Source organism: Manacus vitellinus, unplaced genomic scaffold (assembly GCF_001715985.3).
Source record: "Manacus vitellinus isolate BGI_N305 unplaced genomic scaffold, ASM171598v3 scaffold_24_pilon, whole genome shotgun sequence".
NCBI lineage: Eukaryota > Metazoa > Chordata > Aves > Passeriformes > Pipridae > Manacus > Manacus vitellinus.
Genome location: NW_021939798.1, coordinates 8,928,268 through 8,941,618, shown reverse-complemented (window position 1 = coordinate 8,941,618; position 13,351 = coordinate 8,928,268). Strand labels below are relative to the sequence as shown.

Here is a 13,351-nt window from a genome sequence, read left to right as displayed (position 1 = left end):
TTTGCACTGCTGTGCAGTCCAGAGATAGCCATAAATTAATTTTTTTGGTGCAACTGAGCTGGTGATCACGTGCTTTCCAGGAAGAAGAAAGCTGGCAAGACAAGGTTGTCTGCCACACACACCCTGACACGTACATGGCAGTGGGGCTCAGCCTGCTTTGCAAAGGTAGTACCACCCAGTAGCACCACCCTGCTCAGAACGGGGTGGAGACTTAGGGGCTCATCAGGACTCTCTCAAAAGTAGTTCCTTTTTTTATTCCTGGCCATCAAACCCACAGGAGCCCTGCAGAACACACACAGTGCTGGAATTGCTGCCCGTGCAGCTGAGACAGGCCCCCCGAGCCTGACACTGCAGCTTGGAGCACCTTCCCTCCCTCCTGTGGAGACGTCCCCTTACCCGCGGGCTCTGCCAGGTAAGCCTCCAGCCCTCCCTGTGCCCAGGGGTCCTGCGGGGGATGGGGTTATTCCCAGCCTGGCAGGTTACCTTCCAGGGAGCAGGCTTTAGGAAAAGCAAGGCTGTCCCTCCAGTGCCCCCAGCTCAGCTTTGCCCCCGACATCCCGCAGGGGTAAGAGCTGCTCGGCAGCACCAAGTGGGACTGTCGGAGCAGCTCAGGGAGGTGGGCACAGAGCCCTCTGCCCCTCGACACCTGCAGCTACATCCCCTCCCTGCCCGCCCAAGCCCCGCTGGAGCACACATGGGCTGCAGGGACCACGAACCCACCGCCGCCCCCGGCTGCTCTTAAACCCGGGGGGGAAGGTCAGGGGCCCGCGGGCCCCTCCGGCCGCGCTCCCGCAGCCCTGCCCCCCCTCCACTCCAGTTTCGATTCCCCGACAAGTTTCGTTTTCGATCCCTGACGTCGCTGTCACAGTGTCGCTGTGGCACAGAGACAGGCAGGGGAAGGGGGGGAGGATTCACCACAAGCCCCGCCCCGGGAGGTGACCAGAGGAACTAAAAGACCCGTATTTCAGGGACACTTTTTGCCCTCTTTCTCGGGGAAGGCTGCACCAAGTATCAATGGAAATGTCTCCCACCATTTTCCCAACCAGCCTGTTCACGCTGACTGAGAGGGATCCCCTCACACCCACAGCACACCAAGGCAGTCCAGTAACAGCCTCCCCTCAGAGCCACCTGCCCACACCAGAGCCTCTGCAGGGCTGACCGGCTAAGTGTGACTCTTTTCTAGCATCCCTTATTCTACCAGACCCAAACCAGCACCTTCTGCCGCACTCACCTTGTGCCAGGCCGCGGTCCCAGGTTCCCTCAGTTACACCTCTGCAGACGAGTGTTGCTTGCACAGCACCGTGCACTGCCTTTGTGCTGCTCCTGCTGCCCCTCCAGAGCTGTGAGTGGCACTGCCATAGTACCATGAGCTGCAGGCAGGGAGCTGGCACAGCTCCTGCACCCGCTGAGCCAGCAGAGCTGAGGTTTCACACTGTGAGAGAAGGAACACCACCACCACCACCACCACCCCCCTTCGCTGTGACCTGTGCTCATGGGTGGCTGTGGCTGACGTGTGAATGTCCCGTGCTGGGATGCTGAGCAGGTGTAATTATCCCTTTCCTCCAGCAGTACAGAGCCAGCTGTCCCTGCTGTCCCTCTCTGAACCCCTGGCAATGGAGGTGAAGTCTCGGGTGAGGACACCGCACTGACCAGAAACCCTTCTGCTGGGTCAGGCACTGAGCTGAACTGCTTCATGGAAGTTTTGGTGAGCACCAGAACATGTGGAAAAAAGAGGGAGAGGGGGAGAGTGTACCAGGAAAAAAAGGGAGTATGAGGGAACAAAAGGTAGGGAAAGGGAGAGTGAGAAAAAGTGCTAGAAAGCAAGGGATGGAACCTGGGGGATGCAGGGCCTCCTCTTTTCCAGTATCCAACAGAAGGAGCTGTCAGAAGGGCTCAGCTGGCAGCACAAGTTTCTCCAGCAGTTCCCATTTCTTTCACACCCACGTGTGTCAGGAGCACCAACAGCTGCCTTCCCACAGAACAGCTGTACAGAGGCAGCACAGCTGGCAAGGCCAGGCTTCCAGAGATACAGAAATTACCTGGGACCAAAAAGGAGGGGAGAAGACTGGGAGAACACCAAAGTCAGCTTGAACTAACACAGGAATGTTAACTGTAAATCTGAAGACAGTTATTTTTTCCCTCTCTAGGGTTTTGTGCATTAACAGCAGGATTTCCCTCACCCAAGACAATGGGTAAGTATTGCTTTCAGAAAAATTTGTACTTTATATGTAGCTATTTGTTTTTTAATATCTGCATTTTAAGGATTCATCTCTACTGGGGAACTAATCAGTACTCTTAACATCATCTTAGGGTTTGTACTGATGCTACCTTCCTTTAACAGAAAATAATCAGCCTCAAGTGGGTAAATGATCTGCCCAAACCTCTCCAGTTAGACAATCCAGCCCTGTCAGTTCCCATAACCTTATCACATCATTCCTTCCCTGCAAAACATTTGGGTTATTTCCATGACTCCCCATCAGGATCACTTCCAAACCTCTTTCATAGTTTCCTGCTTTGCTGATTTATTAGTCTTGTACCATTGCCTAGGACTGCTTCTGATTAAGGTTAAGGATACTTTGTCATCAGAGCTGACAATCTTGAGAAGTTGAGATGTGCTCTCTCACTGACTGGTAGAAAGAAAACAATCTAGCGTTCACTGTGGCCAGTTCTGCCTTGTCAAGCATGTTGACATGTTTTTAGTTTATATTTCTAATACATAATTTCAACTTCTAGATTACCAAACATTACCTGTGAATGACTGGGATGAGAACCATGTCAAATGCTGGCTGGAATCTACTGGAATCAAGAAAGAGTACGTAGAAAAACTATACACAGAGGAAGTGACAGGTCCAGCACTAATGGAACTGGATGAGTCTTTCCTCAAAGACATGGGTATGAAGGGAGGCCAAATCCAGATCTTAATCCGCAAGAGAAACGAACTTAGGCAGCTCCAGGGCAATGCCCAGCAAGCCAAGAATTCCAGCAGCAAAGTGCCGGACAGAGGGGAGGCACAAAGAGCCCCGGTGAGTCCCAGCACTGCCCCTGCTCAGAGCACGGCTGGGGGAGGCAGCTCTGGGGCCACAGGAACAACCAGCACTGCCAACACAGCTCCTGCCTCTGGCAAGAGGCAAAGGAGGCGTGACAAGGCCCAGCTTCAGAGCCCTGAAGAGGTCCTGGAGCTCAGAAACTGCCGACCCTTTAGAAGTCAGGATGCTGACTTCAAGTACGTGAAAGACACAGTTCTTGCTCCAGAATCAGGAGTCACTGATTTAATCATTCCTTGCCATGAATACAAATCTTTGGCCACTGCTGCAGAACTGAACAAAGAGCAACTGCAGTCAAAGTTTGCCTCTGAAGTGATCAGATTTGCTTCAGCCTGCATGAACATTCGAACAAACGGCACCATCCATTTTGGTGTCATGGACAGTGTTGAGGACAAGGGTTGGAAACACGGACAGATCGTTGGCATAAAGGTCAAAAAGCGAGAAGACTATGTTGATGCACTGGATTTATATATAGAAAAATGCTTTTGTGATAATGTACAGGAAACTGCAAGGAAATGCATTCACCCACCTGTTTTTGTTGAAGTGATTTCAAAAGACCCTCAGGAACAAAGGTTTGTGGTGGAGGTTGACATTGAACCAACATACACCTTAGTAAAGAAGAGCTGTTTTGAAGTGTGTTTGCCCAAATACAACGAAAGCAGCCACAAGGTGATCCTGACCAAAGAGCCAGCTCTCTACCAGAGAGTAGGAGCCAAGTCTGAACCTGTGCAGCGCAACAAACTCACTGCCTTTATTCAGGCTGTGCCAGACAGGGATGCTCAGAGAGAAAAAGCTGAGCTCTCCAGCACACAAGTGCACACAGAAATACCTCAAGATTTAGGAAGAAAGTTATCAATCCTGTTAAATGATGGCAAAAGCTATATGGATGATTCCCTGCGGTACATCCTTGTCACAAACAGATGTGAGCAGGATAATCTGAACTATATCAACTTTCTAATGCACCTGAACATTTTCTGTGTCTTTGACTTTGATGAACATTCCAATGTGTCAGGGCTGTGCAGCAAGTACAAAGAGCACCATGAAGCAAGTTCTTACTTTTTACAGGATTTTTTCAATGAAATTAAGACCGATACCCCTCCCTCTCAGAAGCTGTTTGATCAGACCAGCTGGATATTCTGCAATGGGCGCAGTGACTTCCTCGGGGATGAAAAACCTTGTGATGAAAACACATGGATTAGAACGAAAAAAAAATACCTTAAGAAAGTAATTACTTGTATCTGTGAGGAAATCCTGCCACAGAGATCTTTCATTGTGCTTTTCCTATTGCTATCACCAGTGCAAAAACCACTTGTGGACACTTTTCAGGAATTCTATACAGAGATGAATGGCATGGAGTACATCATTTGCATTGCAGAGTCCAGAGAAAATTATGGAAGGTGGGCTAATCTGGCTCAGGCATCCTGCAGCATTGAGACACTGGAACAACGCAGTGTTGTGGGCATGAAACTCAGTCACATCGATGCCACTGTCCAGGCAATGCTGCCTTCCACAGCTCAGCCCAGACACCTGCCTGTGTCCACTGGAGGGGTGTGTATACTCCCCTCGAGGGAAGAAGAGAAACTCTACTCCCTTGAAATCCTTTGTGCTGACCAATGTGATGATATCAAACCAAACCATTGGACTGAAAAACAAATACAAGAAATAGAACAAAATTTTTACCGAGGGAGAAAAATCATCTGGGAAAACTTGTGGCTTGCTGATAAAAGGCTCTGTGGGGACATCATTGAACGGGAAGCGTGCAAGGACGCCAGCAAACTCCTGGATGGTATTTTACGAGGCACTGTCCTGAACTACCCTGTGGCCAAACTAAAGATATTTCACCACCCTGGAAGCGGTGGAAGCACAATAGCACGGCAAGTTCTGTGGAAAAGCAGAAAGCACTTCAGATGTGCTGTTATCAAGACCTTATATCCACCTTCAACTGTTTGTAACCACGTGCTTGCACTTAGAGATTATGAAGAAAGAGAAATCACTCACTGTTTTCCTGTGCTCCTCCTGATCGAAGATTACGATGATGAGTACTTTGAAGAACTACAGACTGTGTTATTGGAGGCTGCAGCAACCAGGAAAATGAACACCCCCAGACCTTACTTCATCCTCGTATGCTGCAGACGATGCAATGACCCTGAAAGTCTCTGCAAGGCTTCTCCACTGGACACAGTTGCTGTCACTCACAAGCTGACAGAGTCAGAGAAAAGTCTGTTCAACACCAAACTTGAGAAACTGAAGCAGAAAGATGTCAAGCCAGAATTCATACTTACATTTGTCCTGATGTGCGAGGAGTTCAACGCCACGTACGTGTCAGACTTGGTAGCACACACACTGCACGGCATAGACCTTCACTCCCGGGACACCTGCCTGATGCGTTACGTGGCTTTGCTCAATTGTTACGTACCCAATTCCTATGTTTCCCTGTCACACTGTGAGGCCTTTCTGGGACTGGGGGCATATACAGAGAGAACATCAAGAGTATATGATTTCAAACATCGCTTGAGTGAACAAGCGAGAATGATTTTTATCGAGCTAAGGGAAAGTACCAGTTATATTTCATCTGTTCGGATAATACACTGCCTGGTTGCCAAAGAAATTCTCCATCAGCTTTCAGGAAATGAATCTCAAAGTCAACTTGCAATGAATCTTATTCAGGAAAAGACACTGTTTGAAAACAGATTTGGACGAGAAGAATTCATAAAGTTTATCAAACATCTCTTTATTCGACGAGATAAAAGAAGCAGAGGTGACAACACCGACACGCTCTTCTCCCCATTCATTGAACACGTCTGCGAAGCTGAAGACTGTGAAAAAGCTATTGCTGTTTTAAAAGCTGCATATGAACTCCTTGGAAAAGATCCTTTTTTTGCCCAGCAGCTTGCCAGGCTAAATTACATCAATGAAAAATTCGAAGATGCAAAACATTGGGCAGAGGTTGCAAAAGGTCATTTGCCAGATGATTCTTTTATTTTAGATACAGAAGGTCAAGTCTACAGGAAATGGTTTAATTTCACTGTGGATAAAATGACAGAGGAGGACACTCCTGAAATGGTCATTGAGAAGATACAGATTGCTCTTAAAGCTATGAAATGCTTCAAGGCTGCACAACAGGCTGCGAAAGCAGAACGTGAAATTATGAACAACGCTGGCTTTCACGGAGAAGTAGAAGTAGGTTGTCGACTCCTCCGGTTCCTGTCCACAGTCCCTGTATTCCGCAGAAGTCCAGAGGGGGAATACACTGAGCTTGTGAAGTACCTCACCACAGATTACATTCCTGAAGAGATAAAAAGAACATGGGGGAGGCTTCACTCCCGCCTGAAGGGCTTGCGCCAGAACCTGTACAATGCCCTGGAATGGATCTCAGAAGAACTAAGTTATTTCCAGACAGATAAAAACCAAGACAAGGATGATGAAAGTGATGAAAAGGAAGAACAAATTTATAATCCTAGAAAATGGCTGAAAAGACAGTCTGAGGTATATGCTAAATACTTCATTTCAGCATCACTTATTGAGGAGAGCAACAACGGCCCTGAAACCGAGCTGATCAGACGCATGAGCATTTACAAGAATGGTGGAGGAAATGTCACCAACATCCTGTCGTTCTTAACAGATAAGAAAGAGAACAGGTCAGCTGAAAAGCTAGAAAGGATCCTCAGTTTGTATCCAGACAACCCACTGAGGGACAGGCTGGAGGACAATGACCTGATCAATTATATTTTGTGCCACATCACCTTAGCCTGCTTAGCACCAGGATCAGCCAAACTTCTTCCACTGCAAACTCTTCGTGAGCTCAGTACAAGATTCTTCAAAGCAAAAAGACCATTTCCAGCAAGTGCCTATTTTTTGCTCACCTTGCTGTACTGGCCAGATGAGGCATTGGACAAAGATCATAATCCAGACAAAGATGAAATTCTAACTTCAGCCCTTCAAACCCTGAAACGTTTATATGACATCAAGATGAAAGATGTCCCTACCAGGAAGAGAAGAATCTACACCCATTTTTTTCTGGGAAAGGGTTATGGCCTAAGTAAGATTGTGCAGAAAGCTAAAATTGATAAATTAATTACAGGGCCCTTAGATGAGAGAAGAATGAAGTGGCTACATGGAACTGTGTGGAATATTCCCAGGATTCGTGACAGTCTCAAAAGAGTTTCTGGCTGGACAGAGGACAGGAATTTGTTTATATATGGCCACAAAAAGAAGCTCCCCATCCTGGCACTCCATCGTGAATCAGTGCCCCTTGGAAATGAAAATGTGACCTTTTATTTAGGCTTTTCATTTAATGGGCTTGTTGCTTTCAATATTGAGGTTGAAAACGATGCAGCCTGCAGCAGAACCTAAGGGGTGTAGCACTGTAACAACAGGCACTGTGCTCTGAGAACATACAGCACTGCAAGTGTCTGCCCTGGCTGAGCACCAGGGAGCAAGAAAACCACAATTAACTCCTTGAAACCTACTAGGAAAGTGTACCTTGAGACAAGCCTTTGACAGTTCTGGAGTCACAGAAAGCAAGATTTCAACCTTAAGACAGCAAGAATTGCTGCCAAAGACTCACTATTTCTCTTCCCCCCAATATCTGGAGAACTGAGCTCTGGAATAAAACAGGTCTAGTGGGATCCCTTTCTTCTCAGCTCACATATTAGGATTTTAAGTTAATTTCTGGGTGGTCTTGATCAGTAACAGAATTTGTCCAGTAACATTTTTCTTCCTGAATCAGCAGCAGAGAAGTGAACTCACACTGGCTCTGGCTGTAACACACTCCACTCACTGACACTGCCGTGGATGAAGTGAGCCACCCATCAACTGCAAAGCCAACACCCAGCAGAGAAGTAGTTTGAAAGCAGACTTTGCAAACATCAGATTTGATAGAAAACAGGCCTCAAATTTTATCTAACTCCACTGCTTCTCTGGGTAAATATTACCTTATTAGATATATCTGTACCTGGGGTGGGGTGCAGACACACGAGCAGTGAAGACGTGGATGACATAAAAGATTATTTGTAAGCACTGTTATGAGTCCATAGTCTAAACAATTCCTGCAGTTGGTGAAATGTTTTTGCATTATCATCCAAGAAATGTATAGAGTACAAGTCTTAAATTTATACCCATTCTTTGAGAAATGCAAGGGAGTTTGTTTTTTACCACTGTTTACAATGATCATGTTACATTCAGTTTCTAATAATAAAGCTGTCTGATATGGCTGGAGTTTGGTATTGTTTGACAGAAGATATTGTGACTACAATTGCCAGAAAATCTGTCATATAACTTTTTTTATCTAATAAACATCCTTTATGAAGAATTACCATATCTACATGAGCTTTATTACCCTACCTGAAGATGTAGTTCTAACAGTAGCAAGGTATGATTTGCTTTTCCAACTTCAGACAAGATCTGGGCTCAGTCAAAAACTGTAAAAGGAATTGCAAGCCACTGTGAATTCAGAAGAAACAGGATGAAAACAAAGATTATTATCTAGTCCAAGCCTTCACCTTCTGGCCTCAGGGAGCAGAAACAATTGGCAGGAGGAAGAGAGCTGGAGGGCCAGAGAAAGCCCCCTCTGCCCCCCAGCCCTGATGCAGGAGACAGGGGTATGTTTGAAAATTTAGTTAGGCCAAGGCAGTTTTTCTAGTCTAGAATGGGGCATAAGGATGGCTTCAACCCAGAGCAGAAACAGGACATGCAAACTTACTGAAAAGTTGCTTAACAGATACACAACCTGCTCAAATGCTGTAGCAGAAGCACAGGTTTTGTTTACAAAAAGAAACTTACTATGATGAAAAATTAACACCAGCTTGTGTCTTGTACCTTGTTTCCTGCCTGCACACACTTAACTCTACTCTGCAGGTAGCAAAGCTTTGCTCTGTAGCCCCACCACTGCACATGCTTGAGTCTCTCCTTTGAGGAAGAAAAGACTTAGAGAAGTCTTTTCAAATATACCCATTTCTACCACAAAGAAACTGAAAGCTTGGATGCAAACTCTTTACCTCACCCCCCACAGCCCACAGAAAAAACAAGATGTAAAGTCTAAACTTACAGATGAACTCTTGGGGTCCCACGTTGCACACACCAGCTGCAGAGGCTCCCAGGGCACCAGGCACAGACCCCTCCTTCCCAGTCACATTCTCACTGGGAGGGCTTTAACCAGCCACACACCACCCCCCTTGCTCCAGTCAGCTTTTAGGACAAAGCAGTTCCCATCTCCCAAATGCCCCCTCAGATTTCCCTGGAGCCAAAAGGGTCAGAGGACAAAAAGAGTTTGTGCAGAGCAGCATCTTCCCTGAAGGCTCCTCTAACTCAGTGCTCGTCACACATCCCCCATTCAAAATGCCATCAATTGTTCCAGGCAGCATTAAAATATGGATTGATCTTCCTTTTAACACTCTCTTAGAAATTAACCTGTGAGTAGAGTGGTAGCTAAATGAGCCCAAACCAGCCCAGCCCAGCAATCCACTACACAAGGTACAAGGACACACACATTCCAAGCTACCTCATCTCTCCAGGGTTTTGCTAGGAAAGGGTTTAGAACAGAGCATCTCACAGAACACCTGCTCCACCAGCTGTTATGAAAAAAATGCTGTTGCAAACTTTTCCTCCACATTCTCCCAACTCTTCCAACTTCAGTAGTCAAATTCCTTGTAAAGTCTGCTCAGCAAGACAGCAAATCAACAGCAAAAGGAAGTTACAGTTAAGAAGTCAGGATTCTCTTGCTTATCTCCATTTTGTTTTAAGATAACACTCACATAAGTGAGTCTTTGCAGCTTACACACATTTAAAAAGCTGGTATCAGGTTATTCACATGATAACATTTTTTGCAATAATAACTTACATAGGTTTGCAAGAGAAAAAATACCACACAGAAACAGTGGTTCACTTCTTTTAATCAGACACTGTTACAAAGTGGTTACACATTACAGATATGTGCAATGATCCATTGCTGAAGCACACAGTTCATAGAAGGTTCCCAGTGGATGCAAATGTTTGCTCCATGTTTTCTTTGAATCTTCTTTGTAAACTGAATGCTATAAAATTAAGCTAGTTATGTTACTATTTGCATGCATTAAAGTGATGCACATACTTACCAGTCTCTCACTTTGTCCAATTAAATTCAACATCAGTATTTTGCCACCACCTGTCTTTTGAAAAAGATCAGTAATCCCAGCCCTTTCACACCACTTACACGAAAGCAGTATCAAGTGACAGAAAAAACCTTCACAACACATTCATTTCTGTGGCTGTACTGCTACTGAGAGGGGACAACCCACTCACGTGCTCTATGAAGGTACTAAAACCAGCTTGGAGTTTGCTCAGTTTGGGTTCACTGCACAGTGTCCAGAAACCCTGAAGGAGCAATTGGGAGTCAGCAAGAAGTCTAAGGAAACAGTGGGAAATGCCAACCTCTTCCATATATACTGTACCAGAACTGGGGAAGAAGAGTGCTGAACCACTTGAGACTGGACATCCCAGAGATGATGTTCCACCAGAGGCCTAGCAGGACCTACCCTGGACAGATGCACTTGGTTTTGGTTAAGACAGTCTGGAACACACTGTACCCGTTAGTTATCCCCATGGACTGCCAGGCTGGGGTACCAGCAGTGCAGGAGGCACCCAAGCACTGTGAAAACCAGGACTTCATGAGGTACCTGAGCAGCCAAGAGCCATCAGTTCCTCACCCCAGCTCAGTACTTAGCACTGAACTAGGGTCACCCCCAGAGGTTACAAGAAAGGTGGATACATCCTGTCACCAGGAGAAGGGCCTCAAGGCAAGGGATCCCTACTGCTCACACACACCTGCCACCAAGGTGAAGCAAATACAGGTAAAGCTAAGTCAGAAATTTCACTATATAGGACTGCCCTATTTTTTTCCTGCTAGGGAGAAGCATCTGTGCAACATTAGTTTTGCAGACAAAGCAGTTTAGTGTGAAGTACTGAGAACTGGTGTAAAGAAGATGCCAGAGATGGGCTGCAAGTGTAACTCCCGTGAGCCTGGGAAGACACAATCCCCTTGAAAGTGTGTGTGGTGGTCTGAATTCTGCAGCACTGTGTAAGATTCCAGAATTCTAAAATAAACAGTACCACTGCAAGTGGTAAGACACTCATAAACCCACTCCAGCCCCTCCAGATGAGCTGCACAACTGAAGTGTCTGTTCAGCTCCCACTTTACTCTGACCCTCCCAGTACCTACTGCCCATGGAATTATCCACCTACAATGTCAAAAGTCCCTCAGAGTGTGATAACATGGCCTTAAAAAGTGAATTAAAGCACAGATCTACAGCCCATCCAGCTGTGGATCTATGCTTGGTGCTACAGCACAGAAAAAGTTTTTATCTTCTGTGCTGATATGTAGAAATGAGATACATAAAGTCTAAATAAAAATAGATGGATGCAGCCATTCTGGAGAAAGGTGCATATTCTATCCCATCACAAAGAACCTCTCCTGTTTTCTTTTAAGGTGTAAAATATTCTATAAAATAAAAATAAAATGCCAGAATATCTGAGAATATGGGATAGGGCAGAAGTAAAATAGAGGCACAGCAGTAACTCTGGAGTAAGATAAAACAGCTGGACAAAACCACATTTGTAGGTAGCCTCTGAAGTGCTGCAATGGACTAACAAAAATAATGATTAAAAAAGGCAGAGAAGAACAAGTTCCTGGCTCACAGGCCTAGCAAAGTAAAAATCTGTTGGTAGGAAATGGTAATTAGTAATAGCTAAAGAAAATCCAAGGATTACATTACTGCTATGGAGTTTACAAACAGAAATGCTTAATCCCCAACACAACAAACACAGGATCCTGTTGGTTTGCTGATAAAAAACAGCCTCATCGATAAAGGCATGTTACTGAAGTGATTTCAAAACTTTCCAGTAACATCAAAGGGTATTTGTTAAGGTTCTGTATTAAATTTTCCTTTAAGGTGCTTGCAGGTATTTATTACCTGCCCACAAGCACAGTTAAATCCATTACAGATCTTCCAAAAAAAAAAAAAATCTAGATGTTCACTCACTACTGAAATCAGTAGTAGATAACAATCACAGTTCAGAGACCAAAATTCCCCTCATGTATTTAAGTGGTATCATTTGAACAAATTAATTCAAATAGGAACATCAGGTACTTACAGATTAAACTAACCTGTACTGGCAGTGCTGTGGAATTTTTCTTCTCTACCAGTAAGTAGCAAATGCTGAAATTCTGCTGCTAGTTAACAGAAACACAAATTGTATTAAACCAAGGTGTTTAACCCATAATTTAGTTTTTTATTTAAAAAAAAAAAAAAAAAGAAAAAGCTGCCAAACTTCAATTATTGCAATTTGTTGCTTAAGAAAAGCATATGAAGTAAAGGCGACTATAAAATTCTTTTCAATTTGCCCTTACTCTTCTGGTATTTTTTCATACATAACCCATAAATTTAACAAGGTCATCCTATTGCCTACCACAAACATAAAGGAAATTACAATACTTACATTGCCAGGTTCCTTCATTTAAGTCTCATAAAGTGTGTTTTCTTATTCTGGACTTTACAAATGAAAGAGCAAAATGTATTTTCTTCCACTTAGATTTATGAGAAAGAAGCTAAAGATTCAGTGCAAGTAACTCAATGAAAAAAGAGAAAGAAAAAAAGCTCTGCATGATACCCTGAACTCAAAGTTTTATGTAATCTTTGAAGTTGGGAGACAGTGAAATAGCTTCCCCTGGTTTTATTGCACTAATTTCTGGTAATTCAAAATTACTGTCACCAAAAAACAGCTACTCATATTGGCTACTAAGGGCAGCAGCAGCTGAAATTCTACACAGCACCCCCACCCCCTTCTGAATAGCACCTGGGAACACGGTTAAGATTTAGACAAAATTCAAGGAAAAAAAATTGAGATATCAGAAGCTTGTATCCCTTCTAAGGCAGTTAGACCTTGTTTAGCTGCCAACAAGAGAATTTTTAAGGAAGCTTTCAAGCTCTCAAAGTTTGTGCTTTCTCACTTTCAGTTAAGATGATACTGGCATTAAAATTCTGTTTTCTTAAAAAACTTTAAGTTCAAGACTGTATTTCTGGAGAAGTTAAATTCCCTGCCACTAAAACAGCCGTGTTGCTGAGTGCAAACAAGCCCCTAAGAATGTCAGAGGTTCCTGAAAGCTTGTTCAGAAGGTGCCAGTGCCTCACTACTCACAGCAGGGACCAGGTATATAAATATAAATACCAACCCTCCAGCTATTTGCACCAGGGTCAGTCAGAACTGCCTCCCAGGATGCCCAGAACAAATCCCAAGGATAACCCCCTGGATCCTGCAGTCAGGACAGGACATGG

At 44.7% G+C, this 13,351-nt stretch overlaps 1 protein-coding gene and 1 long non-coding RNA gene across 4 annotated transcripts; one reads left to right on the top strand and one right to left on the bottom strand.

The window, feature by feature from the left end:
* The first annotated feature begins 142 nt into the window (after positions 1-142).
* On the top strand, positions 143-8,368 carry LOC103759950 (sterile alpha motif domain-containing protein 9-like). Of its 2 annotated transcripts, none has more exons than XM_018073161.2 (4): positions 143-412; positions 1,570-1,705; positions 2,148-2,192; positions 2,734-8,368. In XM_018073161.2, the coding sequence occupies exons 3-4, from the start codon at positions 2,189-2,191 to the stop codon at positions 7,395-7,397; spliced, it is 4,668 nt and encodes a 1,555-aa protein (XP_017928650.2). In that variant the 5' UTR covers positions 143-412; positions 1,570-1,705; positions 2,148-2,188; the 3' UTR covers positions 7,398-8,368. The 2 variants fall into 2 exon arrangements, with proteins under 2 accessions (XP_017928650.2, XP_029815996.1); XM_029960136.1 differs by having other exon boundaries at positions 1,567-1,705.
* LOC108639793 lies at positions 1,437-12,329 on the bottom strand. Of its 2 annotated transcripts, none has more exons than XR_001920732.3 (3): positions 8,388-12,329; positions 1,835-2,065; positions 1,437-1,686 (listed from the first exon to the last, which is right to left on the bottom strand). It is a non-coding gene; the product is annotated as an uncharacterized LOC108639793 (long non-coding RNA). The 2 variants fall into 2 exon arrangements; XR_001920733.3 differs by having other exon boundaries at positions 1,437-1,607.
* Between the last annotated feature and the right edge of the window lie 1,022 nt (positions 12,330-13,351).